Source organism: Sorex araneus, chromosome 8 (genome assembly GCF_027595985.1).
Source record: "Sorex araneus isolate mSorAra2 chromosome 8, mSorAra2.pri, whole genome shotgun sequence".
Lineage (NCBI taxonomy): Eukaryota > Metazoa > Chordata > Mammalia > Eulipotyphla > Soricidae > Sorex > Sorex araneus.
Genome location: NC_073309.1, coordinates 5,435,868 through 5,457,260, shown reverse-complemented (window position 1 = coordinate 5,457,260; position 21,393 = coordinate 5,435,868). Strand labels below are relative to the sequence as shown.

The 21,393-nt window shown below is 60.5% G+C and overlaps 1 protein-coding gene across 3 annotated transcripts in view; it reads left to right on the top strand.

Moving 5' to 3' along the window:
• WWOX (WW domain containing oxidoreductase) overlaps positions 1-21,393 on the top strand; it is a 641,404-nt gene that overhangs the window by 33,692 nt on the left and 586,319 nt on the right. For 2 of the 3 annotated variants that reach the window (XM_055145003.1, XM_012931903.2), the window contains exon 5: positions 5,129-5,235. The exons of the other annotated variant lie outside the window; for it this stretch is intronic. In XM_055145003.1, the coding sequence (XP_055000978.1) occupies positions 5,129-5,235 (107 nt within the window). The remainder of the gene's footprint in view (positions 1-5,128; positions 5,236-21,393) is intronic. 3 annotated transcript variants of the gene reach the window in all.

The following is a 21,393-nucleotide window of genomic DNA, read 5'->3' as shown; positions in this document are numbered from 1 at the left end:
TAAAATGGAATCACCATGTGGAAAGTTACAAAGCTTCCAGGCTTGAGTCTCAGTCACACAGTGCTCGAACACCCATCCCTTCACCAGTGCACATATTCCACCACCGAGAACCGCAGTAAACCTCCCACCCCCACCCCCCATCCCCCTCTGTGCGTCATTTAGAGCAGCCGCAAAGGGGCACATCCGCAGGGTTTGGCTTTTACGCAGAAGGGACCCGTGAGGCCCGGTGGTACTGTCGGAAGCGACTCGGAATGTCTCGTGGTTATCTAGAACCCGTGAAGAGCCACTCACACCCCCTCCCCCCACGTAGGGGTGTGCCCGGGGGAGGAGGACGGCGAGAAATGCCCGATGGTCAGGCGGGACGGCAGCCTGGCCGCCCGCCATGCTGTGTTCCCGTCCGTGCCAGCCCGCTGACACGCGCTGCCCAGCCAGGGTGGGCACCGTGCCCCCCGCCCCCGCCCCCCCCCCACCGCCGCTTTTCCTTTTGGTCCCCTTTGGTGAAAAGGTGATGACGATTTCCGACGATTGCTCCGGCCTGAGACGTTGACGGTTTTCCACCTCGGCGTGCGGAGTCGTGGCGTTTCGAGGCGTTCTTGGCCACTTCCTGTTGCCCCCAGATGGTTGTCAGCGTTCCATTAGCCTGATGGATGGAGCACATCCGTCAGCAAGATTCCGTCCTGTGCCCGCGCCCGCGGAGGCTGGGAACAGCTGGCCCGCAAGCCTGCTGCTCCCCGCCTCTGTCTCTCCCCCCCACCCCCGGGACGATCTGGGTACCCTTCGCGCGCTGGGTACCCGGGCTGTGTCAGCGACACCCTGCTCTCAGCGGGCACCTCCCAGGGGCGCGTCGCCTCGTGGTTCAGAGATGGCGCTACAGGCGCCTCTGTTCTTCCTGCTTCAGGAGGACCTGACAGGCCTGGGTGCTGTTTCCTGCTTGAAATCCTTTCTGTTTTGCTTTGTTATTTATTTATTTGTTTTTTTATTGAATCACCATGAGATCCAGTTACAACGCTTTCGTGATGGACTTTCAGTCGTGCCATGACCGAACGCCCGTGCCTCCACCAGCGCACAATTCCCCGCCACCGAGAGCCCCCAGTGTCCCCCCTGCCCTCCCCACCCCATCCCACCCCCGCCTCTGTGGCAGGAAACTTGCCTCTTGCTCTCTCTCTACGTTGGGGCATTCTGATTTGCAGCACAGATACCGAGAGAGGCCGTCGTCTTGGGTCCTTTATTTACTTTCAGCGCAAAGTGGGAGACTCATGTATTTTATCTGTGGTGATCGGTCTTGTCCTCTGAAACACAGTTTTGCTTGTTTATGTATTTATTTCCCTCTCGGAGAGCCCCGCAAGCTACTGAGAGTATCTCCACACGGCAGAGCCTGGCAAGCTCCCCATGGCATGTTCAACATGCCAAAAACAGTAACAACAAGTCTCACAATGGAGACGTTACTGGTGCCCGCTCGAGCAAATTGATGAACAACTGGGCAACAGTGCTACACTACTATTTGTTTATTTATTTATGTATTTATTTGTTTATTTATTTATTTGTCTTTCTTTTTGGCTTTTGCCCCACACCCGGCAGTGCCCTGGGCTGACTCCTGGCTCTGTTCAGGCATTACTCCTGGTGGGCTTACAGTGAACCATATCAGGGGGGCCGGGGATTGAATCTGGGCCAGCCGCGGGCCCGGCAGAGCCCCTCCCTGCTGTCCTGTGCCCCCCGGGTAGAGGAGGCCAGGAGCCTTAGCCCATGGCGGATGAGTAGCCCGTGCTAGCCTGGAATAAAGAAACTGGCCGAAGCTGAGAGACTCGGATGGTCTCGGCTGTGAGGCCCGGGCTGTTCCCCACCCGGCGGTCCCGTGGAAGGGACGAACTTGCAGCTCACCCCTGGCTCTGGCCCGCCAGCCCTGGGGCCGCAGTGGAACATGCGCGTAGGGGGAGGGGTTCCTTTCGTCTGGACACGGTGCAGACTTCCATGGCGGGTGGGCGCAGGGAAGGGGAGCGGCCAGCAGTACTGCGGGTCAGGGGGGAGCCGAGGGCCTGTCACAGGGGTCCCGCTGACTCTGGTGACGGGACGTCCTCAGGCACGTTCCCCACTCAGCGCCCGCGTACAAAGACAACCCGCCTCTGTTTCATTCCGGTCTTGCCATGAGAAGCCCCTTAAATCAAAGTTGGACGTTACCCCCCCAACCCCCCCCCCAGCTCCTCTCAGACGCGCCGTGCGATGATTTGCCGCTTGTTTGTGTTGCCGACGGATGACCGAGTTTCCGAGGGGCGGGAGGCGTCGCCCGGGGTCCCATCGCTTATAAATAGCTCGAGCCGGGCCCCGAGTGCGTGTGGCAAAGCCCTGAGTCTGGGGTTTGCAGTGCTGTGCTGGCTGCTCGGGTGCGGGCTTGCAGAAATAGGCCGGCCGCCCCCTGGAGCCGGGGTGGGTGGGGGTGGTCCTAGGCCGCGGCTCGGCAGGGGCCCTGGGCTTGCCCGATTCCACGGCCGCCCCCTGTCGTGGCGTGGCCACCCGCCGGTGGCCCAGCCGCCCGGGCGCGGGGTGTCCACAGGGCCTCCTGCTCTTGTTGCTTTGGGGCCACACTCTGCCCGGGGTCAGTCCTGCTGGGTGCAGGGGGCCAGAGGGGAGTGGCCCAGCCCTAGGCCACTGGACGAAGTCTCTGGCCCATGTCTGGGCAGCCTGGCGCCGTGGCTGGGGGTCAGGCCTGGCGCGAGGCCACGTGTGTCCACCTCCTTCCCTAGTCTAGCCAGTCAGCGAGGCCCGTGGCCTCCAGTGGCTTCCGCCCACCCCACTCCCCGCCACCCCCACAACCAATGTGGTCGTGACAAGAGTTTTGTTTTATTTTTTAAAACTTTGTTGAATCACTGTGAGCTAGACCCTTACAAAGCTGTTCGTGATTGGGTTTCAGTCCCACAGTGCTCCAACACCCGTCCCTCACCAGGGCACATTCCCAGCACCAACCAGTGTCCCGGGTTCCCTCCATCACCCCCCTCCTCCTGCTGCCTCTATGGCAGGTGCGTTCCTCCCCCCTCTCTGTCCCTCCCTCTCTCTTTCTCTCTCTCTCCCCCTCTCTCTCTCTCGCTCACTCTCTCTCTCTCCCCCTCCTCTCTCTCTCCCTCCATCCTTCCCTTCCTCCCTCTCTCTCTTTCCCTCCCTCTCTCTATCCCCCTCCTCTCTCTCTCCCTCTCTCCATCCCTCCCTTCCTCCCTCTCTCTTTCCCTCCCTCTCTCTCTCCCCCTCCTCTCTCTCTCCCTCTCTCTATCCCTCCCTCTCTCTCTCCCCCTCCTCTCTCCCTCCCTCCATCCCTCCCTTCCTCCCTCTCTCTCTTTCCCTCTCTCTCTCTCCCCCTCCTCTCCCTCCCTCCATCCCTCCCTTCCTCCCTCTCTCTCTTTCCCTCCCTCTCTCTCTCTCCCTCCCCTCTCTCCCTCCCTCCATCCCTCCCTTCCTCCCTCTCTCTGTCTCTCTGTCTCTCTGTCTGTCTGTCTCTCTCTCTCTCTCCCCCCCTCCTTTTGGGCATTGTGGTTCGCAGTGTTGATGCTGAAAAGGTATCAAGAATAACCCTTACCCACTCTTAACCCTCGGGTCTGTGCCAGCAGTTTTAGCTGCGGTCGCCGTGGGCGTGCGAGTTACGGGCCTGGCGTTACGGTTCCCGCACGGTGACTGGCGGCCGGGGCTTGGGCGCGGGCTGGGGATCGTCTCCTTTCTCTTGTGTGGGCGGCATTGCCGGCATGGTTCCCAGTGAGGCTGGCTAGGTCATGGGACACTCGGGCACCTGGAACTTCTCAGCATGGGAAGAGTTTTAGGCAGGATTGACTTTCTTCAGATAGAATTAAATAGATGGTGCATTCCCATCCTCCTCTCTTCTTGGGGCAGTTTTTTTTTGGGGGGGGTCACACCTGGCGATGCACAGGGGTTCCTCCTGGCTCTGCACTCAGGAATCACTCCTGGCGGTGCTCAGGGGACCATATGGGATGCTGGGAATCGAACCCAGGTTGGCCGAGTGCAAGGCAAACGCCCTACCCACTGTGCTATCACTCCAGCCCCTTGGGGCAGTTTTTTATGTGCCATCTTTTTGGGAGTATTTTCACTTCACTGCTTTGAATTTAAGTTGCTTGCCACAGAGTCTTGTTCGTGCGACTCCGGGGGTCTCCAGGGCCTGCAGTGAGGGTCTTTCTTCAGCCCTGGTGCCGGGCCCTGGTGCCCCCCTGCGAACGAGGGCCTGCAGGTCATCCTCCCTCTGTGGCATCTCTGGGCGTCTCTGTCTCTCTGTGTCTCTGACTCTGTGTCTCTCTCTGTGTCTCTCTCTGTGTCTCTGTCTCTGTCTGTGTCCCTTGCAGTCCTGCTGGCCCTCTGTCGATCGCGTTCGTCTCTGTGTTTGCTATTTAGCACACTCGGTTATTTCCAGTTTATCAGTCATGCTGGTCAAGTTTCCTGTGCCCTTCCTGTCTGTCTCCTGGTTCTGTTTCACATAGATGTTAGAATCACCTGGGCCTGTTGGCCTCTTCTACCGCAGTGGTGAATTTGTGTGTTTTTCCTCCCAAGTCCGTCAGTTTTCGTCAGGTGTAGGCACGTCAGTGTCATTCTTGGTGAGTTGGGATTTTTATTATACGAAGTAATCAGCATTTTCCTAAGTGTCCTCCTAGCTTGTGTTAATCTCGCGTACCTTTTTCTATTCTTTGATGGCAGTTTTTAGATTTAGGCCAATGGCTGCTTTTTGTTCTTATCCTTAAGAGTGTCTCCTATCTGGATAAATATCTTTGGATTAGTTTACACTTGCGGTAATTACAGATTATCTTTTGGGTTAAATATCGCCTCTCCTGGCTCTTCCCTGCCGTATGTTCCTCCCTCCCTCTTCCCTCGCCCACGGTTGTCACTGCTGTGTCTCCCCTTTCCGTCAGCTTGTTGAGCTGAGTTATGCCAGTCGCGGTCACAGCCTGCGTCTCTGGCTCCGCGTGTTCGCCGTCAGCTCGCACTTCATCACTCCCCGCGTGGACCCAGGCTCTGGGCGCGCTGCAGTTTATTTTCCTCGGGACATTTGAACCCCAGTCACTCTCCTGGAGGACGAGTTGTCACTGCTCCCGTCCCCCCGGGGCCCGCAGACTTCCCGCTCTCACCCGCTTCTCCTCCGCAGGCTTCGAGACCGCCAAGTCCTTCGCCCTCCACGGCGCCCACGTGATCCTGGCCTGCAGGAACCCGGCGAGAGCCAGCGAGGCCGTGGCCCGCATCCTGGGAGAGTGGGTGAGTGCGGGCGCGGCGTCTCCAGGGTCTGCGAGCCGGGCCCGAGCCCGGCCGGCCACACCTCCGCAGGTCGCTGTGTGTGTCCTGAGGCCGTCTCTCCTTCGGCCCCTTCCCTCTCAGGCTTCGACGGGCTCGGCTGGAGCCCCCGTGTCGGGCTCTGTCCGTGTGGACGTAGGAGACGCTCTGCGAGTTGGTCCCGCGGGTGTCCGGGCCCGAGGTGCAGTGTCTCCGCCTGGAAAAGGCCAACCTCAGTGTCGGGGCGTTGGGGACGCAGCCCAGGGTGGACTGTGTTTGCGGGGAGCGTCGTAGGGGACGGTCCGGGAGGCACCTCCAGAGCCGCCTTAGCCCCGAGCCCTCCGGGAGGAGGTGACCTGGGAAACGGGCCCGAGTGTCGGGGCCGCGGAGGGCGGGAGGTGGGATTGTCACTGCTCCTGGTGTCTCTGGGGCTGAGTGGGTGGGGAGGGGGCGTGGGTGGTTCGGGGTGGGTCCCACGGGCCAGCACCTGGGCTCTCGGTGGGGGCTGGGCGTGTAGCCAGGCATCCGCCCATGCAGCCGCGGAACGTGCTGGCATCTTCGGAGCGGGGCCCGTGGGCATGCGAGGGGGTTGAGTGCCGGGGGTGTTGTGCGTCGTTGGACTCTCGGCCACGAGCTGGGGTCAGGCTCGGACGGACACGCAGCGGCTGCAGCCCGAGTGCCCGGCGCTGACGCGTCTGTGTGTGAGCACCGCGGGGCCCTCGCCGTGCCACGATGCTCGGCTGCGCCCGTCCCGGAGGGCATCTGTCTCCGCTCTCTGGGTCGGCTTCAGCCCAGGGTCCGCGTTTGGAGCTTTTGTCCCGAGCTCCCTCCAGTCGTTCTCCGGGGCTCGAGTGAAAAGACCAAGTGGCGTGCGCTGGCTCTGGGCGGGGGGGGCGGCGTGGGCGCCAGGGCCTGTCCTTGGCATGTCTGAGCACCGCACGGCCCCTGAGCACTGAGAGGCCAGACCTGGGCCACCCGGCGTGGACCCCGGGCCCCCGGCAGGGGAGCCCCTGTTGAGAAAGAACGCGTCCGCTTGTGATCCAGTCGCCGTCGAGACTGATACACGAGGGGGCCGGCGACCCACGCCCGGGGGCCGGCCCTTGGCCCAGACTGGCGGGCCGAGTGGACAGTGTCCCTCCCCCAGACGTGCAGTGCTCCCTCGGAGGCCCGGAAGGCCAGCGGCGCTCACCTGCCCGGTGTGTTCTCCCGGCCGGCTCCGTGTTCTGCGGTGGACACACCCTGGCCGTGACTTCTGCCTCCCGCTGCCCGGGGCCCCGCTGGCCTGTGTCCCCTGCGCCCGTGGGTGTGTGTGATGCTGTCAGCCCGCGGGGACTGGCGGTCAGGGCGGGTGGGGCTCCCCGAGAAAGGATCTCCCTCCCCAGCACGCCCGGGGGTGGGGGGCAGGTGAACGGGAGGGCTGGCCCCAGCTCCCGGCGAGGCCCCACCCTCTCGGTGTCTCCGCCTGCGGTGGGAGAGCACTCTGCTCTGGAGTGCTCCCGGGTGCTGCCCGGCAGGGAGCTCCTGTGCCCCAGACCTCGCTCCTCCCAGCCTCCCTGGCACGGGTCAGACCCCCTCCTCGTGTCGCTCACGGTCACACCGGTCGCTCCCGGTTTCTGGGCCGCTCCACAGCCTGCGTCTGTCGGTGACTCCACGTCGGGGAGAGATGTCACCGCGGCATATGGGGGGGCTGCCCCTGTCCCGCCCCGCCCCCAGCCTCAGGACAACCCGTGCTCAGTGCTTATTCCTACCTGCAAGGGAGCCCGTGACACGCACGCCCGTGGCCGCTCCACGTGGCCGGCCCTGGCCCCTTGGGGAGGATGCCTGTCTGCCGTGACTCCCCTGCGTGGAGAGAGACACGTATTCCGTTTGTTGATTAGTATTTCCCGGCGTCGTTGGCGTTGGCGCCTGACTGTCGTCTGAACAGCCATCCTAATTATTGACGCGCTTGCCTTCGCCTTGGTGTTTGCAGCGAAGCACACTCGCATGTGGCGGGGCAGATGATTGAGGGTCAGTCAGCGGGAACAGAGCGCCGCGGCCCGTGTCGATGCGGGTCCGGAGAAAGCAGCGAGATGGGCGGGGGAGGGGTGGAAGCTGCCCGGAGCACACGCCACGCGCATGCGGGACGGCGCAGGTGGGAGGCCTCCTTGGTACACCTGGGAGACACTGACCTCACGCTTCCTCCCAGACAAGGGGGCCTGGTCCCTGACAGCCGGGGGTGTGTCTGGGCTTGGCACGCGGCCGCGCTTTCAACAGCTGTTTTCAGGGCCCGGCAAGGGTGCCGAGAGGTGACTTGCTCGCACCCCTCAGAGCCCCTCAGCAGACCCAGCAGTCGTGATCCCGTGTTGTTCAGTCTTCTCTGGCAATGGCAGATTCCGTCCCCCCTCTGCCCGTACAGAGAGAAGGCCTTCGCGCCGAGAGGCTTTCTTTGGGGTGTGTGTGTGTGTGTGTGTGTGTGTGTGTGTGTGTGTGTGTGTGTGTGTTGAGGGGACTTGCACATGCCGGGTGGGTCATTTATAGTCTTTCTGCCCATCGTGGCTGGTGACTTGGCCTGGAAAGAAGAAGACCCCTAGACCCCTTTTGACCCAGTCCCCGGTTCCAGCCATCCTCTTCCTCGTTTTAAGTCATCTTCTGCTAAACAAACATCTGAAAGCAATTAATATTCCTAATAGTTATAGATTATTGGGGATCGTTCATCCTAAATCAGTCACTGGTTTTGTTCCTCATTTCTTTGCTTTGACAATTGTTTGTATGAACGGCAGTAGACTTTCCCATGAATAAAGTATGAGAGAAACAGATCTGAAAGCCAGCAAGGACCGTGGTCATCAGCACACTTCAACCAGTGGGCCCACGCACATACACACAGAGGGAAAGAGAAAGTTCTAGATCTTCTATTCTCTCTGACTGAAAGCCAGGCCTTTTAAGCCTCTACCCACACCTGCCATCTCGCGGGCCGAGAATCAGCCCCGCATCACGTACCCCAAAGGACAGGTGTTAAACCGGGCCGAGATCTGCCCAGAAGAATCACATGAAGACAAGTTATGATGCAATAAGCAAAGGGTCTTTATTGGCCAGCTCGAGCTAGGGCCCTCGTCCGCTCACTGGCAGCCTTCTGGGAAGGAGCGGCCCCAGCTCTCAGCAGTGAGGGGCTTCTATACCGTAACATTATATAACAGGGACTTTCCATGGACCACCCTTTTGGCCGCAGTCTGAGGGGCTTTCTACTACTTGTACTTGGCTGATTGGGTATGAGTTGGAGTCACATAGGGGTTATATGGGGGGGGGGGGCTCCCTACTGGCCCCTGATTGGTAACCCTTAGTTCACCTCACCATGGCTATCTCACTCTGGGGAAGTCATAACTCAATTCCAGGTATCTGTGCTCAATCCCAGGAATTCCGGGACTGAAGCTTAGGCCCGGCTGCTTCTGGCTCCTTCTTGAGCCTGTCACGGCGCTGCCTTTGCTTCTGTCTCTCTCGCAGGACACCGCTGAACCTTCCGAGGTCGACTGCTCAGGGCCGAGAGCCCCGGGGCCTTCTCAGAGTGAGGGCGGGCAGGTCCCCTTCTGCTGGGGGCAGAGCAGCCCAGAGACGCCCCGGGCCCCCCCAACCCAGGAACAGCCCAGCTCCACGGCCCCGCCTCAGCCACGGCCAAGCCACCACCTCGCACCAGATCTCCGGACCCCTCAGGATTCCACAGTCCTGTCAGCCCGGTGGGAGCCCGCACACCTGAGGGGGAGGGGGCACAGGAGCCCCGGGCCCCAACGGACCAGCCGCGACCGGTCCAGCCCATCCTCAGTGCCCGGCGCGTCCTCGAGTGCCATGACCGTGGTCCCAGACTGACTCTTGGTGACCTAAGACTTGACCCTGTTACCTGCCTCGGTGTGGGGACAGACGCTATGAAGCGAAGTCGACTGGGCCTGGCAAGGGGGCAGCTGGGGGACGGGGGACACCCGTGGTGGGCTTGGTGTTTGGCGCGTCGAACACCCGCAACAGCCGTGTCCCGGACAGCTTGGTCAGTCGCAGGGTGATGATGGAACTAAGCAGACGCTTGTGACTCTCGTCGCCCGCAGGTGGGCTCAGGTGCCCTCCGCGTGCAGCTCTCAGCGTCCCCGTCAGCACCTGAAACATGGCTGACGTGTCGCACCCGCCTTGCAGGTAGGGGCGGCGCTCACACCGCGGGGGGTCTCCAAGGAGGATATGGGATCCGAAGCGCAAGATGTCCAGGCGCAGACCGTGCTGTGAGCTGGGCTGGCCTCCTGGGCTGGCCACCCACGTGCTGACTGGCCGCTCTGACAGGGCCGGAGGCTGATGGGCGCGTTGGAGGGGCCGCATCTCTGCCCCCCGGCAGCCGGGCATCTCAGGTTTCTGGGGAAGGATGGCCTGGGGGGCTGGTTGGTGTCCGACGGGCCCCTGGCAGGAAGGGCTCCGCCCCCAGGTGTCCGTGGCCCGGGCCCAGAGAGTGTTTGCCGTCGTGCCCGTCTGGCCTTCCTCGTCAGGGGCCTGGGGAAGGAGAGTCTTTATCCAATACCGTAAATTATTCTCCCTGTCCCCCCACCCCCGCCCCATAGCTGTAATCAGTTGCTGGAACATGCTGAGTTTTCTTTCCTTGGCTCTAAAAATGCCAAAATCTGGTGCGTGCGACTTTCCAGATTTTCCATTTCATTTTTCCCTCCGGAAACTCGCCTCCACGGAGTCCTGCAGGTCGTTCTTCGCACTCGCGCTCTGCCTCGCTCCCGTCCCGCACGCTGTCGGCAGTCTGCTGTGCTTGTTTCCCATGGGCCCCAGGCCCAGCGCGTGCAGGGCAGGCCCGCAGCCCGTGGAGCTGCCGCCCCGACCCCCCAGGCGGTCTGGAACAGGCTGTGGGCGACAGCGGCTGGCAGAGGGGCACCCAGCCACCTGGGAGCCGTCGGGGCAGCCTCCCCCGTCCCCACTCCTGCCCCAGCTCTCCGCGCGCAGGTGTGTACGGACACCCCCAGGCTTCCTCCTTCTCAAGTGCTCTGGGTTTTGTTTTGCTTTGCTTTGCTTTTTGGGTCACACCCGGCGATGCTCAGGGGTGACTCCTGGCTCTGCACTCAGGAATCACTCCTGGTGGTGCTCAGGGGACCCTGTGGGATGCCAGGGATCGAACCTGGGTCGGCCGCGTGCAAGGCAGACACCCTCCCCACCATGCTGTCTCTCCAGCCCCCTGGCTATTCTTTGGGGATGTTCGTTTCCCCGCAGAGGAGACAAACCCAGGGAACGCGGCCTCCGTGGCAGAAGGAATGGGGCAGGAGACACAGGTTAAAGGACGGGGCTCTGGGATGCCCCGTGGCCCTTGTGACTGTCACACAGGGCTGTGTGAGACAGTGGGTCACCCTGTCTGGCCCCCCCGAACCGCGCCTCTGGGCAGAGATCAGCCCCCTTGGCTCAGTCACCTTCGGATGACAAGTCTCTGTCTTTCTCTCTCTTTCTCTCTCTCCCCCTCTCTCTCTCTCTCCCTCTCTCTCTCTGTTTCTCTATCTCTCTGTCTCTCTATCTGTCTCTGTCTCTCTCTCCCTCTCTCTCTCTGTCTCTCTCTCTATCTCTCTGTTTCTCTACCTCTGTCTCTGTCTCTCTTTCCCCGCCCCATTTCTGCATCTTCGCCGTCAGGAGCCCCTCGCCCCCTTTCTGTTTAAGGCGGGACTCGCTGCCTCCAGCCCGGTGCCCGGCCCTGCCCTCCCCGGGCCGCGGGGCTGCCTCCTCATCAGACCCCGGCCAGCGCTCACGTCTCTCGGACTCCCTCAATGCTGAATCGAGTTATCGGAGACATCGGCTTCCCCCAGGCCGGCCGGGAGGTGGCCGGGCCCGTCTTGTTGCTCTGTCACCTCTGTCCCTCTTCCGTTACTGGAGTTTGGGGTGTGCCCCGGAAGCCTGCCCGGGTCTGTCCGCAGTCAGCTACTGGGAGCCCACCTGCCTTCCCTTCCCGGGGGCACTCGCCGTGAGGAGCCCAGGCCCCGTGGAGAGGGCTCCAGCCCCCAGTGCTCGGGCCCCGCCGAGCTGCCGTCCATCGGCACGCCGGGAAGCCGGGAGGCACCTCCATGTATCTCTGTAATGGCTTTGTTGTTGTTTATTGAGAGGGACTAATTAACTTTGATTATTGCACTAATATTATGGCACTTTGACAGCCCTTCAGATTTATGACTCTGGGAAAATAAACAAATGCAATGCAGGTGCTGGAGCAGAAAGAATAAGTTATTACTGAACTTTAATTACTTGGAATGTGTAGCCAGGAGAGAATTAGTTGATGAATTACAGGAGGCTTAGAACCTACATCAAACAGTAACGCAATATGAAGACAGAGACGGGAGGGGGCGCAGGGGGCCCTTCCTGGGCGGGGGGGTGGGGGGTGCGGGCACCTGCGACGGGGCCAGGATGGACTCAGCCACCGGCCCAACTGCGCCCAGCGCTGCTGCAGCTCTGCCCGTTCCCACGGCGTGGCTTTGCCAGCTTGTCAGAAACACAAACTCTGGGGCCTCGCCAAGAGCTAGGCGGGGTTCCCACGGGCTCGGCCCGGCCGTGTGTGTCTGACCCTCTCCCGCGGGGTTTCGGCGCACACGGAGGCTGACCCTCAACACCTCCAAACCCTCAGGCTCCTGCCCTGCGCTGTGGGCTTGTTCTCAAAGACGGACAGGGGTTTCCCCTCCCTTCCTGACCCACGGCCTACGTGTACCAACGGGCTTAGAGTCGGAAGAGGATGTTTCAGGCCTGACTTGAAGACATTGAAATGGTCCAAAGACTGATGCAGCCTCTGCTCTTGGCTCAGTGTTGCAGACGGTACCAGACACATTCAGAGCGGCGCCCTTTCTCCTCAAGGACTCCCCGCGTTGAGGGTAGGCCCCCAGTGATACCCGGGTTCTAGGAAGATGCTCCCCCACCCTCCTCTTCCCGCCGTGTCCCCACGCAGCATCCCCCGAGCAGGGGCACAGCTGTGAGGCTCCTCCCTGCAGGAGGAAGGGCCGGAGCAGGGGGGTCTGTGTGGGGTCCGGCCAGCGCTGGGGAAGCTGGTGGCCTGCTCTTGGCTTCCCTGCACTCAGGCGAGTGGGCTGCAGGCCCAGTTCCCCTTTCTCTGGCCCCGCGGCTCCGAGAGCTTTTGCTCAGTCGTGGGGCAAGGCACCTCCCTCGCAGAAACTGGGAAGGGACCAGGACACTTCCCGCCGCGTCCACCCGTGTCCTCTGGTGACCGTTCCGACCAGGCAGTGCTGAGGGCCAGAGGCATGGGCTGGATTCTGGCATGGCGGGCAGGGGCACGAGGGGAGATGCTGGGAGTTCTGAGGGTCCCCCCCACACACACACACACACGGGGAGGGGCCAGCCAGCCTCCAGCCCGGAGTCCCCCCGTCTCGGCCTGTGCCCGTGAGTCAGGTGTGCCGCTGCCAAGGCGGGCTGCTCCGTTGGTCTCCGGGGACCCTTGGTTGTGTTCCTCCCACTGACCAGAGCCTGGGGGGTCCTTCCTCTTCTGGTCAGCTCTGGAGTGCCCAGGAGTTGCCTCATCGCCGCTGAGCCTGACCCTTTGCCAAGGTCAGTTTCCCACCCAGCGTGGGCAGCCTGGCAGGATCGCCGTGTGGGATGGGTCACAGCTGGGCGGTGTTCCCGTGATGGTCCCAGTGGGCTCTGTGTGTGCGTGTGTGTGAGTGTGCATGTGTATGTGTGTGTATAAGTGTGTGTGTCCATTTGTTTGCTTGTATGTATGTGAGTGTGTGTGTGTTTTTATGCATGTGCATTTGTGAGCATGTGTGGTGTGTGCGTGTTTGTGTGATTGCGTGTATATACCTGTGTGCACATGTGTGTGTGCGTGCGTGCATGCGCGTGCAGCCCAGGGTGAGTCTGCGTGGTTGGAGCAGTGCTGGCCTGGGCGGTGAGAGTGGGTGTTAGTGGCCGGGTGCAGTGGCAGACTCGGGCCTCCGGGGTGGACCCCCCAGGCAGCTCAGCCAGCGCCGACGGCCCCGGGGGGTTTCAAAGATGAGCAGATGGGGGTCTAGGGTGTTTCGCCTCGTGTTTTGTCTGTTTGTTTGGGGGCCCTCTCAGAGGTGCTTCAGGGGCCTGGGGGCGTGGGGAGCCCCCTGGTGTTGCTGCCCCAGCAGTGTGGGCTGAAGGCTTGGTGCCCAGGCCTGGTGCGTGGGCCCGCTGGCATGGGGGCTTCCGTGGCCACCTGGTGGCACTCGGGGTCCTGTCGTGCCCGGGATCAAACTCCAGCCCTGTGCATGCAGGCTGTGCTCAGCCCCTTGCAGCCACCTCGTCTTCTCCCAGCGAGTCTCTGGTCTGTGAAGTGTGTGTGTGTGTGTGTGTGTGTGTGTGTGTTGCGTGTTTGCAGCGCTGTGTCCATTGTTTGCCGGCACAGCCGTGAGCCCCTTCATACATGAACAATAACAGGCGGGAAGCGGCAGCCGTCCCGGAGAGCGCGGAGTTCACAGCGCACACGCAGTTGCGCCGGGCTGGCAGGCGGCGTGTTCAGATGCGGAAGGACCTTCCCGGGTGCCCTCCCGGCAGATGGCAGCTGTCCTCGGGCCGGCCCTGATGTTGGTATGTGTCAGTATGTGCACGTAGACATTCTACACGGACACATCCATGTTCTTAGGCCTAAGACACGAGTCTAAGCACCGGCCTGCCTCGCCCGGCAGCCTGCCCGCCCTCGGTTCGTGGTGCGGGTGGTGGGATGTTGGCACTCACGTTCACAGCGATGCCCGGAGCCAGCCCCAGACTTACGCCTTCTCCTCCCCAGGGCGCAGCCCGGCCACTGCCAGGCCTCGAACCCCACCTTTGCGGATGCACCTGTGACTGGCGAGGGCGTCGCCCCTTGGGGACTGGCCCCGGCCTTCCTGGGCCACCTGGGAGCAGATGGCCTGCCCAGCAGGTGGCATACCCCGGTGGAGGGAGGGAGGGAGGAGGGAGGGAGGAGGGCACCCGTGGGCGAGGCAGGGCAGCGGGAGCGGGCAGCGGTGTGCTGTCCCAGCGGGAGGAAACACGGCCACCGGCGGGCACATCGGGGAACTCCGGCGTCCAGATTCTGCTGCTAAAGGCCTGTGCTGCGGACGCTGAGTGGCGAGGGAGAGAGTGAGAGTGAGCGAGAGGGAGAGGGAAAGGGAGAGAGAGAGAGGGAGAGGAGAGAGCGAGAGGGAGAGCTAGAGAGAGAGAGAGCTAGAGAGCGAGAGAGCGCTAAAGAGTTAGAGAGCAAGGGAGAGAGCTAGAGAGTGAGAGAGAGCGAGAGTTAGAGAGAGGGAGAGGAGAGAGCGGGAGTGAGCGAGAGTACAAGAGAGCGAGAGAGGGAGCAAGAGAGCAAGAGAGAGCGAGAGAGAAAGCAAGAGAACGAGAGAGAAAGAGCAAGAGAGCGAGAGAGAAAGAGTGAGAGAAAGAGTGAGAGAGTGAGAGAGAGCGAGAGAGTGAGAGAAAGAGCAAGAGAGCGATAGAGAGCGAGAGAGAGAAAGAGCGAGAGAGAAAGAGAGAGAGAGAGCTCACTCTGTCTCAGGGGAGGTCTCCTGCCTGTTGGTGCTCTTCCCGGGGGGGCGGGTTTGATCCCGGCTCATCGTCCTCTGATCATTTCTTGCTGCGATGAAGGAAATGAGAATGGTGGAGCTATGATTTGTTTTAATCAGAAAGAAATTGTCCAACATAAATCTCTTTGTGAGAGCCGGAAAAGCCCTAAAGCAGCCAGGAGGAAAAAAAATATCAATACTTTGAAAAGGAGGAGTGATTGTTCCAATCCGTGGCTTAATTGGCTTTAAGCCTTAATGACACGGAGGCCGATGCGGGCCGCGCTCCGTGTCCGGATGGCAGTGCTCGCCTCGCCGGAAGGGGAGGGATTCGGGGCGGCCGGCGAGTTCCTGGCTATTGATGCAATTTTCTAATTGAGTGGTGCGACCTAATACCAGGTAGTAATTTCTTTTCTCTATGAAGAGAGTAAATATATATATATATATTTTTTTTTTCCTGGCTAGTGCAGTAATTTATTTTAAATTACAGCTTTTTCCTTGGAAGCATTCGTTTATGTGAGATTATTGTTCCCCAAGTGAAATTTCACTGATGCCACATAATTAAGTATAGATTTTTTTAAAAGATAGTATACATTTTAAATTTATAAGTGGACAAGGGGGGGTGGCATGTGGCGGTTAAAGACTGTATTTAAGAAGCTGAACAGCCCAGCAGTTCCTTTCCTGTGGCGGTTTCCGTGTGGCCGGGGATGGAGGCCGGGGACGGAGGCCGGGGACGGAGGCCGGTGATGGAGGTCGGGGACAGAGACCGGGGATGAAGGCCGGGGATGGAGGCTGGGGACGGAGGCTAGGGATGGAGGCTGGGGATGGAGGCCGGGGATGGAGGCTGGGGACGGAGGCTAGGGACGGAGGCCGGGGATGGAGGCCGGTGATGGAGTCCGAGGACGAAGGCCGGGGATGGAGGCTGGGGAGATCACAGCCGGGGCCTCTCTCATGAGGCTGTGGAGGCAGCTAGGACACAGGTCCCAAACACATGCCGCCCTCACACCCACCACGTCCCGCATCTGTTGCCCCCCGCTGCCTTCTCTGATAACGCTACCTTCTGGCTGTTTCTCCGCACTGCCCAGAACCATGCTGGGCTGTGGTCAGTTCCCGCGGAGACCTGAGAGGCTGCCCCGTCCCCTGTCGTCCCCTGTCGGCGCCTTGGCGGGGTCACTGATGTGCCAGTTCCTGGACGAGTCACGGGCAGTGACCACGCCGAGGCCAGCACGCGGCTGAGAGGGTGCGGGGGGCTGGGGGCAGGCGGGCTGAGTCTGGCACGTGGCCCGGACTCGGGAGGTCCGGGTGGCATCAGGGGTGCCCTGTGGGGCGCTGTGGACACCTGGGTCTGGACCGTGAGGCCTTGCCCTTCCCTGGACTCCAGCCGTCCTGTCCGCGGAATGGGCTCTCCCTGGGTCCACTTGGGCCCTGCCGCCCCCAGTAGCCCATGGTCGTAGCCCCCTTCCCACCACGGCCGTTCCGTCTCAACTCTGGGACACGGGGACATGGCGCCTCCCTCCCGGTGGGGACTCTGGGCCCGGCCGTGCTGGTGCCTCTGGGCTGGGGCAGTGCCCGGGGCTTCCCTCAACGGGGAGTACAGCGGCAGAGTCGCCGCCAGAGCCGTCACCGTCACCGCATCCTTCCTGTGTGTCCCCCGGCCAGAGGCGTCTGCCGGGGACATGGTCTCTGCCCGCCCTTCCCTTCCCTTCCCTCCCCTCCCCTCCCCTCCCCTCTCCTCCCCTCCCCTCCCTTCCCTTCCCTCTTCTCCTCCTGGTGGCCTCCTGTCCGCTGCCCACCTGCCGTGGGGCCGAGCAGGCCGCCCACTCTCGGAGTGGCCATGGTCTGGCCGCCCGACAGTGACAGTGCGAAGGACCTGTGAGGGTTTGTCACACGTGAGGGGGGAAAGTAGGAGAATTAAAAATATTAAGCTGCGTCGCCGGCGCCCACGTGGGTGCGTGGCTGAGATCTGTTTTCCCTCCTTCCTGCTCTCAACATATGGCTTGAATTTTCTGCTCTCATTACAGATGCCGAGAGAAGGCAAAGACAAATATTTATATTGCATTCATGTTTTACAGTAAAAACACTGTTCGGTTTGTTTATACAGTTCCACTGTTACCGTTTTTATGGCTGGTAATGAACGCGCAGTCGGGCGGGGGCGGGATGCGCTGGCAGATGCGCCCAGCCGCGACGCTCGGCGTGAGACCTGCCGGGCCCGAGCCGGGCCCCCCGGGCCCTCCGGCCACGCCCGCCCGCCGCAGAGCGGCCTGGGGAGCCGCGTCCTCTCGCTTGTCTCTGGGGGCCACTGTGCTGCTGCCCGCCGTGCCTCCTGGCTCTGCGCTCAGCGCTCGCGCCGGGGGTCTCGGGACTGTGTGGTGCGGGGGGTGGAGCCGGGCCCCTGTCGGCTCCCGCGCGTCCCGTCTCCCAGTCACACAGTCACCACAGGGCAGCACCAGCCGCCCAGCCTCACGTCCAGTCTCAGGCCACGGTGATGAAGGGTCACCCCCCCCTCCCCCCCGCAAGCCCCGCCCCACCCCCACACAATGACGGTGGAACTTCGAGGGTGGCCCACGGAGAATCTTTTTTCTTTTCTTTTTTTTTCTGCACAGGGACGGTAGCCTCAGTGAGCTCGGGAGCCTGTGCGTGGGGCGGAACCCAGTGCTGGCGTGGGCGTGTCTGTCTCACAAATCCGTCGTTATGCCAACGCCCTATTTAAATCGAAAACTTGCGCCCTGACAGGGGACGCACTGCTCGCTCTCATGAGTGTGATTTCGCTTACATGGAGCAGTGTGTGTGTGTGTGTGTGTGTGTGTGTGTGTGTGTGTGTGTGTGTGTCTTTCCCCACCTTCAAATGGGGTCTGTCTCCAGAGATTGTTTTCCACTCGAGCATGTGTTCTGACTTGGGAATTCCTTTTCTGTTTTGTGGGTCACACCCGGCGATGCTTAGAGGTTCCTCCTGGCTCTGCACTCAGGAATTATTTCTGGTGGTGCTTGGGGGACCACATGGGATGCCAGGAATCGAACCCGGGTCATTTAGTTTTGGCTTTGGAATTCTTAACAAACGAAAAAGTGCTTTGGAGGGGCGGGAGAGAGGGAGTCCAGGGGTTAAAGCGCTGACCCTTCCATGGTGGCCAGCCCCAGTCCCTCCCTGGCTCCATACAGAGTTCCCTGAGTCCTGCCAGGATTGATCCCTGATAATTTTGAACAGGAAATCCATGGTCATTAGAGGCCCAGGCAACAATGGACAAGAAAGGTGTCGATTTCCTTGCGCCTCAGTTTCCAGCAGGCTGAGTAAAGAGACGAGTAGCGATGCCTGCCTTTGATTAGTTTTCTTGAAATTCCGGTACCCAAGAGTCGCCGTGGCGTGAGACCCGAGGTGACGTCCAGTCCGCTGGGTTTTTGTCCTAAGGCTTGTCATGTGCCTGGAATGAAGCTAGTGAGACCTCCAAGCACGTGTGGGGGTTCAGGGTATGAGTCATTTCAGCTTCTTTCTCCTCTTAAGCGGATGGATGGATGGATGAACTGATAGAGAAGCTTGAATTTTCTAGTCTCAATCAGCATTCTTCTTGGCAGCCGAAGGAAACTCTAAATAACTGTCTCAAACCATGTAGAACCAAATCAGAAAACAAAACAAGTATGGAAGCGAGGTGAAATTTTACTGTCTTTCTCCTTACTTCATTGTTTTTGAGGTCTTTATTTTATTTTATTTTTTTAAAGATAATCTAGGTAATTGGATTTAAACAAATTCCTTGGTAGAGGTGGGTGGGCTTCAGGAGTTTAACCCATGTAGTGGGTGTTTCTTAGGTATTTAAGACCTCCTAAGGCTTCCCTCTCCATTAAGCATCATGGATGCTTTCCAAGAGTTTAATTAATATAACATCTCTTCATTCATTATAATTCCTCACCAGGGTTATGAGAACTTGGGAGTGTTTAGTTTCTCTATTCGGTTGATTAAAAGCTACTTTCCGTGGCTTTTCCAAAAGGCCTTTTCCATGGAATTCAGTAATTGCTAATGAATATTAGATCGGTACTGCCGGAATGGTCGGAGTGACCAGAACCCTCATCTGGACGTGGACGCGCAGTTGGCCCGGCTCCCCGGGGGGCTTCAGGACCTGGAGAGTTGAGTGATGGGGCCAGTTTGGAAAACTCCGGATTGGCAGGGCCTGTGATTCGGGATCGTTAGGGAGTCAGTGTTTGAGAACCCGCAGTGAAGATGACTGTGTGCCTCTGGCTCCTATCCAGCGTCGGCAGATCTCTCCATCGTAAAGTTCTTAATGGGTGTGTGGTTTGGAAGGGTGGCGCGAGGGGAAGGCGTGACCTCTGAATACTCGAAATGATTTTTGATTTGCAATGATCTTTGAAATGATTATCTGTGTGTGGGGGGGGGGGGCACTGCACGGGGTGCAGTTATTCCTGGCCTTTTTGTTTTGTTTTGTTTTGTTTGCTTATTTGGGTCACATCCAGTGGTGCACAGGTGTTACTCCTGGCTCTGCACTCAGGAGTTACTCCTGGCGGTGCTCGGGGAACTATATGGGATGCTGGGAATCGAACCCGGGTCAGCCGTGTGCAAGGCAAACACCCTACCCGCTGTGCTGTCGCTCCAGCCCAGTTCCTGGCCTGTTGGATCACAGCCTCCGCTGTTGCGTTTCCCTGCTCACCCGGCCCTAGAGACTAGCTGAAAGGCCACTAGGAATGACTCAGGTGGGGGGGTGGGGGTGGCTGAGGACCACAGAGTCGTGCCGGACCTGGCGGGCTGGGCTGAGGGGGGGTCAGCCCTGGGCGCTCTCCAGCTCCCGAGGAAGTTGGGGCCCGCGGGGAGCCCTCCCCTTACCTCTGAGTCAGTGGTGGTTGGGGGGGTGGCCCGGGAGGGGAGATGGTGGAAAGTAGACCGAGACCGAATAGGATGGCCTCCGAGTGTCCGTACTGCAAACCGTAATGCCCAAAGTTAGCGAGTGAGAAGGATGGTGCCTGCCACAGAGGCGGCGGGGTAGGGTGGGGTGGGGTGGGGGTGGCGGGTGGGACATTGGGCACAGGGGTGGTGGGAGATGTGCACTGGTAGGGGATGGGTGCTCCACATTGTGTGGCCCAAACACAATCATGCAAGTTTGTAACTATCTCACGGTGGTCCGATAAAAATTCTTAAAAAAAAAAAATTGAAAAAAATAAAAAAGAATTGTGCGGGGAGAGGCAGGGCCGGGCGTGGGTGGGGCTGGACCCAGGACGTCTGTGTGTCTGTCTCGAGCTGGCCCCCGGGTGCCTCTTCAGAGCCAAGTGAGGTGGTGCCGGCCGGTGCCCCGTGAGTCTGTTGTTTTAGAAGAAGAAGGGGGTCGGGGGCTGGGGGGCTTGGGGCCGCCCGTGCCAACGTCCTGCTGGCAGCCACGTCCCCTGTCCCTTTCTCCAGGGGCGCCCCTGGTGGCTGTGTCCTCCCCGGGGTGACGCCTCCGTCCCCGGAACTCCGGGGAAGTGCCTCCCAGGGACTGGCGGGGCCCCCTGTGGCCCCTTGTATCCTGACCCCCCCTGGGGCGTGGCGGAGTCCCCTGGGCCCACTGGCAGCCGACGGAGCCGACACCCCGCCCCGTGGGTGATCCATTTAGTCCGAGTGCGTCCCCGTCCTTTGCGCCCGCCCGGTGACGGCTGGGCTCGGCGGTGCTGCAGCCCCGAGTGCCTCCCCGCTCACGCGCGGTCAGAGGGTCAGGCCCTCGGAGTGGCCCCTGCGTCTCCTCTGTGTGTCCTCCCCAGCCGCCCCGCCTGGCAGGCCTCCATCACCTGGCCTGCGGCCGTGGGGTGCTGAGGGTGACCCGGGCGGGCCCAGGGGTACAGGGTGGGGCTCTAGAGTTGCACCTGGTGGTGCTGGGGGCCCCAGGACTATCCCAGCTGGCGCCCGGGGGACCTTGCAGTGCCGGGGACTGAGCCGGGTGCACGGCCTGAACCCCAGCCCTGCTGCCTCCGGGTGGCCCTGCCGGGCACTGGGCGGTCCTGGAGCCCAGTACCTGGTCGGCGCCCGCCTAGCCCTCTGGGCCGAGAGTCCGGCGTTGTCTTGGGGGTGACACTGCGGGGCTGTGTCCTGAGCGGGGACTTGCGCCCAGACAGACAGACAGACAGACAGCGACTCCGGCGGGCGCCTTGCTCCCTACCTTCCCAGCAGCCCTGCCTGGTGTGTATCTGGAACCCGGGCCGCCGTGAGCTGAGGGTCTTCTCTTCTTTCTCTCTCTCTTTTTCAAATGTAGGAGTACTGCTATTTCTTCAGCCATTGATTCAGCTGATTGAGTTGGGCATGAACTCCACATTACTTCTTCTTTTTTTTTCATTCAGAATGTTAATTTTATTTTATTCATCACTGTCATCCCGTTGCTCATCGATTTGTTCGAGTGGGCACCAGTAACGTCTCTCATTGAGAGACTTATTGTTACTGTTTTTGGCATATCCAATACGCACGGGTACCTTGCCAGGCTCTGCCGCGCGGGCTCGATACTCTCGGTAGCTTGCCGGGCTCTCTGAGAGGGGCGGAGGAATCGAACTCGGGTCGGCCGGGTGAAAGGCAAACCAATTCTTATTATTCTAAACACCATGAGATATTTGCAAAGCTTTCCTGTTTGAGTTTCAGTCACACAACAATCGATCACCCAACCCTCCTCCAGTGCACCTCTTCTACCACCAAGGACCCCAG